The sequence below is a fragment of the Sinocyclocheilus anshuiensis genome, unplaced genomic scaffold, assembly GCF_001515605.1.
Source record: "Sinocyclocheilus anshuiensis isolate Anshui unplaced genomic scaffold, SAMN03320099.WGS_v1.1 scaffold70, whole genome shotgun sequence".
Lineage (NCBI taxonomy): Eukaryota > Metazoa > Chordata > Actinopteri > Cypriniformes > Cyprinidae > Sinocyclocheilus > Sinocyclocheilus anshuiensis.
Window position 1 is genome coordinate 1,706,036 of NW_015542377.1, and position 11,763 is coordinate 1,717,798.

The 11,763-nt window shown below is 36.2% G+C and overlaps 1 protein-coding gene across 1 annotated transcript in view; it reads right to left on the reverse strand.

The window, feature by feature from the left end:
* cachd1 (cache domain containing 1) overlaps positions 1-11,763 on the reverse strand; it is a 78,959-nt gene that overhangs the window by 26,611 nt on the left and 40,585 nt on the right. Inside the window, exons 4-5 of the mRNA XM_016491412.1 lie at positions 3,788-3,894; positions 75-201 (exon numbers count right to left, since the gene is read on the reverse strand). Of these exons, the coding sequence (XP_016346898.1) occupies positions 75-201; positions 3,788-3,894 (234 nt within the window). The remainder of the gene's footprint in view (positions 1-74; positions 202-3,787; positions 3,895-11,763) is intronic.

Sequence of the window (11,763 nt, forward strand, 5' to 3'; positions counted from 1 at the left end):
AGTGAGTGAGTGAGTGAGAAAACGAGCGAGAGAAAAAGAGAGAGAGAAAAAGAGAGAGAGAAAGCTCTTTGTACCTGCTCCTGTGCTCGAATGTGCCCTTGCAGTGAAACTTGTGAGCAGGAAACACAGTGAAAATTCCCTCCTCTGAGCTGAAGTACTGCCACTTGATCCCTGGATTGGACTTGAGGTTGTCTGCCAGCACTAAAGTAGAAAGCAAGAATAGTTTGAAAAGTTTGATATCTTGTGTATCACTCTGTGGTCTCATCTTAAAAATAAATAAATAAATAAATTAAATAAATAATTAATAAAGAAATAAAATAAATACATAAAAGATGAAAAACAAACATAAATAAGTAAACAAATAAGCAAGTCAATAAATAAGTAAACAAAGTTGCCTTTGTTATCCATGTCAATCTCTATCACTACTTGTCAAGTCATATATTATCATTAAAGTCTAAAGCGTTCTTTCATAGAAACATTAGTATCTAAATGTCACAAACTCTCTAAGACAATCACCCAGAACTAATTTAATATGCCATGGCTATAAGCATGGACCTATTTGAATGGTGTGTGCACTTGAAGCAGGCAGCTGTAGGGTTCGTGTCAGTTGAACAGGCCCCAGCTGTGTGACGGCCGGAGCCCAGACAAGCTGATCCTTTCCAAACACTCGAGAAGCACAGCGATCACCACTCTGCTGCCATCAATTCAAGCGTTTATTTACTTAACAGGAGCCGGGAAGTGAAGGAAAGTGGGGGAAAGAACAAGAAAAGACAGGAAAAGAAGGAATACAACTGAAAGAGAGGCAGTGGAAGTATTCAGGAGGGCATACGTCCATATGGATGATCCTTTTCAGAAATGTATTTTAGTAATATTACATGAACCTTTTACACCCAAAGTTAAAAAAAGAACAGAAAAAAAAAGAAAAAAGATTTTAAGTCACATAAAGAGAAAGAATGTGTGCTACAAGAGGTTACTCGGGTCAATTAAATGACCTGTGATTCACCCATTCCACTTAAACATGCCGACATCTTTAAGTGGTTTGAGTGATTCAAAATGTAAACTCAAACAATACAAGGACAATATTATATAATAAAATTAAGAATGAAAAAATAATGAAGAAAGAAAAGGTTTATTAAAGAAAACACTAGCTTTAGGTGCCACAGAGACATGGAATAGCCTTTCCTAATTCTGATCAAAATAAACATAGTTCATCAAATTGCTGTGGAAACCTGCAGAAGAAGAAAAATGCATGCTAAGCACGAACAGGCGTCCCAACCACAAATGAGCCTTCAATCCATACCCGAAGTATAAACAGGAACTTTACAGCATGTTGACAGCTTTAAAAAACATGTGCTGCCCCATAGTGCTTAATCCCCCATCCAGTGTTTAGAGTCATGACGTGACACCCCTTCATTTCCTCTATCCCTTCATTCCACTTGAAATCTCCACCGACTGTTATATTTCTTCTCACTTACGGTGCTGTCAATTTCAAGGTTATTATTAACTCCAAAAATCGTTGCATTTGCCTTTTCCTTATGTAAACTCTCTTCCTCATCCAGCCAATGGGAATTGTTGTGTATTTCTCGCAGAGACAGTGATAAACCAAAAGTTGCGTCTCAAGTAGGCTGTGAGCCTAAATAGTATGCATAATAATTTGAGTATCCCAAATCGTAGTAAAGCGCACATCTGCACATGCTTTTGTGGCTAAAACTGACCACAATCCCTTGTAATCCATCACAAGAGGAGTTTGTGACTGTTGTGCAAATTCCAATCCCCCATAAAATTTAATCCTCAACCTGATAAAAAAGTAGCATTATTGTAAAAAGTAACATTATCTTGATCCTAACAAATCAAAAGCGTTTTTCTTAACCAATTACTGCTATGCTAAGCTATTAGGCTAAGCTGTTTATCTTACTAATCTAAGGCTAACTGTGAAACTGTACTAAGTTGGCTAACTGTGATTTTTTTAGGGTTATTTGATGAATAGAAAGTTCAAAAGAACAGCATTTACTTAAAATAGAAATTTCTTATAACATTATAAATGTCTTTACTATCATTTTTGACCAATTTAATGGATCTTTGCTAAATAAAAGTACAATTTGACCTTAAACATTTGGACGGCACTATTTATTTTTCTATCAGCAACAAAATAAGTACATACTTTAAGTGCTTATAAAGTTGGGACGCAGCTTTATGACAGTCGGGAGAACGCTTGCAGAACTCTGAGAAATAAACAGATAGAGATGTGAAGAGGAGTAAAGGGTGAAACAAAGGACACCAAAGGGGGGAATGTTGGGAAATAGGAACCAACCCTACAAACTAAATCAAAGACATCACATCACACTGTAACACAACACTATCTCTCTCTTTCTCTCTCTCTCATCGCTCTATTCTCAAGGTTTTTCCTCCCTCTTAATTGTTTCGTCCTCCCCCCCCCCAAACATTTCATCAATGTTTAGACTAACAGGGATCAAATGTGACTGATGACCGCCTGCATGGTTAGCAGGGTCAGTATTCAATGACAAATGGAGGAAGAGTGGTAACATGAACTCCTGATGACTGCCTTACAAAAATAAGCATCTGTATGAAGATGAATTGGGATAATCTGTTCTGGAGCGAAAGCAAGTGTGTGAGGCCAGAAGGAGGGAGAGTCTGAACCAAGGTGGCTGAAGAAAAAAGAAAAAGGCAACTGTGTTGAACACTAAACCTGAGAATGAACTGTGCTGTTACTGTACACTACAATGTCCTTTCTCTCCCTAAACTAAAGTGCTACCAATCAGTTCATACAGACGGTTAACAAAACAATTCTCCATTTCTTCAGAGTTCCTATGCACCATTAGTGGGCCTATGTAATCCAATTCACAAATGAATGACTATTATAATCTGATTATTTTAAAGAACTGATCGAAAGGAATCAAGTTATCATTGGATTCAGACTACCCACTTGCTGGATTCATCACAGAGGTTAATTGAATTGAACTGAATTAACTGAATCAGTTCGTATTCTTTTGTCTATATGTAGTTAAAACAACTATAGGGGGCTTGGGGGGCTTTCCCGTTGCAATACTCTGATGTATCTGATACGAAGAGGAGGTGTTGACACTGGCTCAGTGTAGAAAGTAGGGCTGCACGATTAATCCAAAAAAAAAAAATCAAGACTGGGATCGTTATCGGCCGACCGTAATGTTAAGTTTTTTTTATTAGTTATTTTTATTTATTATTGTTAACATTCTATTTCTGTTCAACAGCTTTTAATTTATTCACTTTAAGGGGTCTAAAATAAGTACTTTTTAAATCCAGCACTTTATTATAACTGAAAGTCCTGTGTAGACGGCACTTTTTTTTTTTTTTACTTGAGTGCAATAAATATTTTGGTTGAAAAAATGAGAATCGTGGTCTCAATTCCCCTGGAGAAAAATCGTGATTCACATTTTAGCAAGAATCATGCAGCCCTAGTAGAAAGTGATAAAAACATGCACTTCCTGATTGGTGGGGTAGAGCAGATATAAAGGGGAAAAGAGCACAGAGGTACAAAGCTGTGGTCACTTAAAAGAGAAGGAATAAAAACAGAGAGATGAGAGGAGAGAAAATAAAGTATTTCCACACGCAAATGAGCAAGGTCACGTATTCAACAGCATTGTTCATTTCTGTCTCACTCAAAAGGCCAAAAAATCTTTGAAGATTTGACATCAGAAAAGCAATATTGTTCTTTGCAAACGGTTGCCATGGCAGCAGCTGGATAAGTGGAAATTGGCTTTGGGTTTTTGAAGCTTAGTGTTATACACACCAGAGTTGAGGTCTCGTCCTGGGTTGAAAGCTCGGCTATTGACGGTAGCGGAGAGACGATCACAGCTGATGGTCTTCGAAACATTGGCATTAAAATTACCATCAAACCTGAAATCAGAGAGAAGACAAAACATCAGTACAGATTCTTTTATCTCGGCGGTAATTAGAAAGTGACACTGAAGGATATACAGTCCAGCACTTGATTGGTGAGTGTTCAGTTAGTTCAAGGCCTCAGTCATGAAGAAAAATGAAGCTGAAGTGTTTCTCATTCTATAATAACAGCTTTTACATTTGTGTGGTAAAACCCCCTGAGGAAGACTGTGTCGATATCTATTTCTACCAGCTGCACAGCTCTTCTGCTGAAGATGAAAGAGGAAGATGGAGGGATGCAGTCTGAGGGGAGAGAAGGATGACGAAGAGCAGATGGGAGAACCCTTTTGATTTTATTCACAGCATCCAAATCTTTCAGACAGGCATGACGAGGCAAATTTATAGATAAAATATAAATATAAAAAGAAACAGCAAAAAATTGCACAACTGTTTAAGCATTTGGGTTCAGTAAGTTTTTTCCAAATACTTCTTGAAAAATACTTTTATTCAGCAAATATGCATTAAATTGATTTAAAAAAACACTGTAGAGACATTTTTAATGTTACAAATTACTTTTCTTTTAAACTCTCTATTCATCACAGAATCCTGAAATAATACCTAACACTGTTTCCACAAAAATATTAAGCATAAAAACATTTTCAGCATTGATAATAATAATAAAAAAAGTTTCTTGAGCACCAAATATTAAGAATAAGAATAAATAATACATAAGAAGTGTTTTCTGAAGTATCATGTGACACTGAAGACTGGAGTAGTGGCTGCTGAAAATTCAGCTTTACCATTACTGTCATAAATCGTAAATTTAAAATATATTAAAACAGAAAATGGTTATTTTAAAGCATAATAATACTTCGAAACATTACTTTTTTTTACTGTATTTTTGATCAAATAAATGCTATGGTGAGTATAAGAGAATGCTAAACTAAGAAAACTTTCCAAAACATACCTGAATGGCAGTGTACATATAAAATATAGAAAAATTGAAAAAAAAAATTAGAACTAAAAAGTTGATACAAGCATGTCTTACTAATATTCCATTGAAATTCAAATCTTCAAGGTAAAGGGTAAATGCGAAATCTATATAAAATTATTTTACTTAGTCTTAATAAAACTAGCCATAACCGTTACTTGTCAAATTGTATGTCAGACAGAAGACCCATTTATTTATTTTATTAATCCAATAATGCATTGCACAAAACACACTGTGGTTGGCAAAAAACTAGTTTATCCACACTGCAAATAAAAAAGCATGTAATGCAGTCTTACTTCCTTTATCTTACATAGTTTTGCTCATGGTTTGCAAATCAGGATGGTATTCGACCCATCCATTTTGGCATAATTTGTCTGTTTTTATCAAGATACAGATGAATTTACACTAATATATATATAACTATTCAGAATATGCTGCAAACAAATATTTCATAGCCGCCCATTATGCTGCTGTTTCAGGTCTCTGCCTGCACTAACCGAGCACTGATCTAAGCAGTGTCTCCAGAGATCTTGCACTGCCACACTTGCTTTCATCTCCCTTATGACTCTACAAAAACACTGCTGCACACACACACACACACATAATCTCTGAAGCAAGCTCTAGCCATCATTTCCTCATCATCTGCCAACCGAATGTGTTCTGATGGCAGTTACTGCATACATCTTTATGTCCTTCTTCACACAATCACCATAATGCACTGCTCTCCCGTAAATGCACCGAATTTGTCCTTTGCCACATGAACTACGTATGTTCTTTTCCATCACCCATTACTAAACTAGTGTCTTTCTCACCATCGGGTTCATTTCTCTCTCCCCATTATCGTCGTCTCACAGAGCCGGAGCGGGGCTGCGGTTTGATTGACAGCTGCTGTGATGTGCAAAACGCTTTGAACTTCAGACATTTAATTCCCATCAGGCCATAGTCATTAGAATTCTCCTTCAACACACTTTACATGTGGTGGCAAAGCAAATGTGCTAGATAAAAAATAAAATTTTCAGCTGCTTTGAATTTTACATCAGAAAAAATACGGGAGAGCAAGTGAGCAAAAGGGAAAGCGGGGGAAAGAACGAGTGAGAGAGCGAGAAAGGAGGAGAGAAAATATATACTGAATAAAAGCTTGAGACTTATTCCTCCTCTATGTTTGATTTCGGTTCAACATGCAAATTAGGGCCTCTGCAAAAACATTCAGAAAGAATGAGGAGGGGAAAAAAAAGGAATGAATGGAAAAACAAGCCCTCAAGGTATCGTTCAGCTTGCATGGTGTGAAAAACAGCATCTGACCTAAAATAACCAAGAACTTAAAACACATCTGCTGTTCACTTCTAATTGCATATTCCAATTTCATATTGAAATTATAAGCATACGATTTAAATCACATAATAAATTATCCTAAAATTGAAGCCAACTGTCATGATCTCAACCATTTAAAACTGAAAATTCAAATAAAATGTTAATTTGATTCTGTTGATAATAATTAAGTAATTATAATAAATAATAAATGAAACTGGTCACAGTTACATTCAAAATATGCATTTAAATTGCATTTTAAAAAAGTATGTCGTGTATATTACCAGGCTAAATATACAAAATAATAATAATAATAATTGAAATAAACAAACAATACAGGATTTAAACATATGATGCTGTTTACAACATGCAGACATCAACTTACTATATTTAAATAATAATAATAATAATATTATTATTATTATTATTATTAACACAGAAAAATCTCATGTTTCATTTCCTTCATTAGATTTTATAACTGACACAAGGGGGAATGAACATTTGGCCAAAAATGGTTGAATAAACCGACTAAGCCGATATATTGGTCTATCAATAGCAGAAAAATAAAACCTTTAGTCATAAACACCCAAAGTAGTATTTTGTGCTAAAAGTAAAATGGGAAATACATAATGCGTGTCAGATGACAATTAAATGTATGATCAGGTATTAGAACGCAGTAATTCTAAATGAACGTTTAATCTGTGTCAGTACACAGTCATTAATATGAGCAGTGAACGCTTTTAGCCTCTCAATATTTAAACTAAGCAAAGTGCTGTCCTAATGTACTGAGATGAACTCCTCATTTAGTGGCACTTCATGTTTGACGGTGACAAGAACAAGTGCCTGTGATTCTATTCCACGGCTAATAGAGTGCTGGCAGATCAGTGACGTCTCGCCACGCGGCGGAGATAAGATGCACGTACCACTGCGGTATCAGCTCTGTCTGTCACATACATACACACACTCACACTCTCACTGCATCTATCAGAATGGGTTTCATTAGCACAGCGTTCTCCGAAAGTTAAGAGAGAGGCTCAAGGGGGATTATGGGAAAAGAGGTTCCCTATTTCACCCTGCATGGACTCGGGAAAGCATGCAGTCCGGCAGAGCAGCCTTTAAGACCCCTTTATGGTGACTTAAGCCCATCTTCTCACTCCCTTTCTGCATCCCTCTCTCTCTCTCTCTCTCTCACGCTATCTTTATTAGCTCAGGCTCAGAGCCTGTCCAAATGGTCTGGCTCCAAAAGGATTGGGAGATGCAAACCGGATTATCAGTTAACAGAGAATGAGAAAAGGAGTGAAAGAGGGAGGAAAGGAGATCAGGAGAACGAGAGTTTGCTTGTGGGGGAAGAAACCCTAATCAAGAATAATCACTGTAATCACTGGAAAAACCAAGATCCAAGTGAAATGTTTTTAAAAAGGAATGTGATGTAACGTGATGGTCTAAATTAATTGCCGTAAGAATGAAAAACAAAAACAATCTTTGAATTACTATCTGAAATGTTTTTCTCCAACCACCTGAAAATCTTAATTGATTTACCTTACTGTAACTGTTGTGATATAAATCCTGTTTAAATTTAAGAAACACTGTAAACATCATACATACATACATCATTCATACTTCATGTATTAATATATTTGGTTACACTTTATTTTAAGGTGTCCTTGTTACAGTGTAATTATACATTTAAGTACTGAGTAATATTAATTAACTACATGTACTTACTATATGTTAGGGTTAGGATTAGGTTTAGGGTTACTTGCATGTAATTTTGCATAATTAATTGTTATTATAATAGTAAGTACAGGTAACGTGTAACAAGGACACCTTAAAATTAAGTGTTACCAAACATCTTAATAAAATGATATGTACATACGTTGTAAACATCATAGACTAGAGTGATAAGTTTGGGGTCGGTAAGATTTTTTAAATGCTTTTGAAAAAAAAATTTCACAAAGGCTGCATTTATTTGGTCAAAATGACAGTATAACAGTAATTTAGTGAAATATTATTACAATTTAAATTACTGTTTTCTATTTTTATATATTTTAAAATGTAATTTATCCATTTGATGGCAAAGCTGAAATTTCAACAACCATTACTCTAGTCTTCAGTCTCACATCATCCTTCAGAAATGATTTTGTATATGCCGATTTGGTGCTCATTCTTATTACTATCTCACTACTATTGCCTAATTTTTTATTTGAAAACAATGATACAGCTTGTTCAGGATTCACAGATGAATAGAAAGGTCAAAAGTACAGAAACTGGAAATTGGAATATCCTTAAAAGGCTAAAAATGATACTGCATCATAGGCCTGGGTGATAAAACGGTATCGATATTTATCGACGGTACACCTTCTTCGATAATGATAGAAAAAATGTTCGATATAGCGCACGATATAGGCAGGTGCTATGAGTGACGCAGACAGCACACACAAACACGAGCACATGCTGTAATGAGTGCTGTGCCTGCCTGTGATGAGGAGATTGTGAATAAAGAATGAATATTAGTCGAATTTTAAATAAACATTTGCATTTGAATGTTAGGAGTGCGTCAGGGAGCGTCATCAGTGGTGTGCGAGATGCAGTGATAATGATTTAAGTGATGTTGTTGCATTTTAATGTTTTGTTAGTCTAGCCCACGAGACGCGCCACTGCTGCGTTATTCATTCAAAATATTAGAGAAATATAGAAGCTCAATGCGGAGAAGATCTTGATTAGGTTGAAACCGAAACCAGGCCATTCACACAGAACGCATATTCAGCGCATTTTTAGATAGACAAATATGACTGCTGCACTCGCGTCTCATGCAAGAGATGTATAAAAAGCCATGCAAAGTTAAAACAGTTAAAACTTTAAGAAAACACTTCACGAATTTGTGGAGGTTTATTCCTTTTAAATACATGATACTGTTTTGTTCATAATTGTTTATGCAATTTACGAAATTATATTTGATTTTTATGAGTTAATTTAGAAGTAATGCACGTTTTTTTATAGACAGTCATTTCCTTGCGTTGACAATTTAAATGCGCTGCATTATTTTGCTCATTGCGCCCTCCTGTGGCCTTGGGAAACAAGCCAAAAGTTTAACCTATTTAATCTGCATATAAAACATTAGAAATTAGATATTTGGTTAATGTAAGTTTTTTTTAAATAGACAGTTACTTCCTCGCGTTGACAATTTTGCTCATTGCGCCCTCCTGTGGCCTTGGGAAACAAGCCAAAAGTTTCCTTAAGACCCATTTAATCTGCATATAAAACATTAGGAATTAGATATTTGTTTAATTTTTATTTTGTGTTTGATTGTTAAAACAAAAAAATATTTGTTGTTTGTCTCAATAAATTGGGTTAATTTAAAAATACAGTGGTTAAATAAAAAAAAAAATTCTATTGCTCTTTGTTTTAAAAAAGGTTATTAAAAATGTTAATAATTATCGATACCGAACGATATGAAACATTATATCGTTGATAAATTTTTTAGCTTTATCGCATCATGATATTTAGATGGTACTCAAAGTACTTCAAAGAATATCATGGTATTACCATGGTCCAAAAAAAAAAACAAGGTAGGGACTTGGTACTGGTGATTACGGCTGTAGCCTTATCACATGCATGTGGAGACTGTAGACTACACATGCACACACTTCAACATCATTAGTTTTGCAGACTATCCTTTGGGCAATGCACAAATGTAACTTAACACTTCACTGACATTCAAATCCCCTTAAGCAGAGAGAGAGAGAGAGCAGTTGATCACATGCGTCCTGAGTAAGGGGCTATTTCTAGATGGTTTCATCGCTGGTTAAGTGTAGCAGGAACAGTGGGGGTGAGTGTTGATTAAAGCATTCTCCTGTGCCAGAGGTCAGCGCTCATGGGAGAACAGACACCGCTGGGATGTATGACGGGGATGTGAGCAGTGGGGGTGAGTGTTGATTAAAGCATTCTCCTGTGCCAGAGGTCAGCGCTCATAGGAGAACAGACACCGCTGGGATGTATGACGGGGATGTGACATTGATATGTTGTGAAACATTTGATCTTTTGGCTGCGACTGGGCTTTATGAGGGCAGATGAACTGGGGTCTGATAGAGGACACAATGCTGGAGCAGATGTCATATGGAAGCTTTAAATCTTTATAAACATTGTCTGAAAATGGCATTTTTATCTATTCAATCCGTTATTACATTAATCATAGCACAGGCATTTTGTTTGTGATTCCTTAAGGGCAAAAGTTTCAGACTTTTTTTCTCACAATTCTCAGAATTGTAAATAAACTCAAAATTGAGAGATATAAATTCAGAATTAGGAGATATAAACACAGAATAAAGAGTTGCAATTACCTTTTTTATATTTTATGTCGTGAGTCGTGACAGAAACAAAAAAAACAGAATTGCAAGATGTAAACTTGGAATTACAAGCGGAAAATAGTCTTGTTGCTGTTTATGTTTTAAAACGTTTAGAAATGTTTATATCTTTCAATTCTGAGTTTAAATCTCGCAACTCTGAGATATTATTTTATTCTAAGAATTGTAAGAAAAAGTAAAAAAAAAAAAAATGTGAGAGTCAAAATTACCTTCCTTATTTTTTATTCCATTGCAGAAACAGGCTTCCATGAAAAAGTGTGATGTCATCTTAAATGTAATATTTTGTTTATGTTTCACTGGCCAATACGACAGTGACCTTATATATAGTATATACATTTATACTGCTTTTACATTCAATTTTTGTCATTTAACCTTATGAAACCAACGTTTCACAGATTGCCTTTAAATATATTACTAAAACAAAATCCTGACAAACATTTTATGGATGTTTTGCAAGCACACAGGAGCTGTACTAGTATGCCTATTATCTGCATAGAAAACATGACCAAGATGGCCACGGAGTGAACCAAAGTGACTTAAAGGGGTCATATGATGCAATTTCAAATGTTCCTTTCTCTTTGGAGTGTTACAAGCTGTTTGTGCATAGATAAGATCCCTAAAGTTGCAAAGACCAAAGTCTCAAACCCAAAGAGATATTCTTTATAAAAGTTGACTCGCCCACGCCCTCCTAAAATGGCTTGTTCTAACACGCCCCCACTTGTCTACGTCACTGTGTGGGAAGATTTGACACCGCCCAAATGTTCATGCAAAGAAAGAAGGCGTAACTTTTATTCTCGCTGTAGTATTGTTGTTGCCGCCGCCTCCATGTCGTGGAGACGCTGTGTGTTTCGTTGTGAAAGCGAAGCTACTTTGTTTGGCCTTCCAAAAGAGGACGATATCTGCTTCGTCATGCCTAGAGCTGATCCGTGCTGGTCTCTGAGGAAGTACATCAATTTCGCACTGTGGATCGCCGGATCGGCTTTCACCGTGGACGAAGCGGAGCCCATCCCGGGTTCGTCACATTTGGTTGCCACAAGCCCGCCGGCCGCACTGTTCTCAAGCCCGCCGGCCTCCGCTCACTCAAGCCCGCCGTGTGTGACGCTGTGTGTTTCGTTGTGAAAGCGAAACTACTTTGTTTGGCCTTCCAAAAATGGACACGACTAGAAATCAGTGGTTAAGTTGTATTTACAACACTGTTCCAGAACAGTTCAACCCAAATATTCA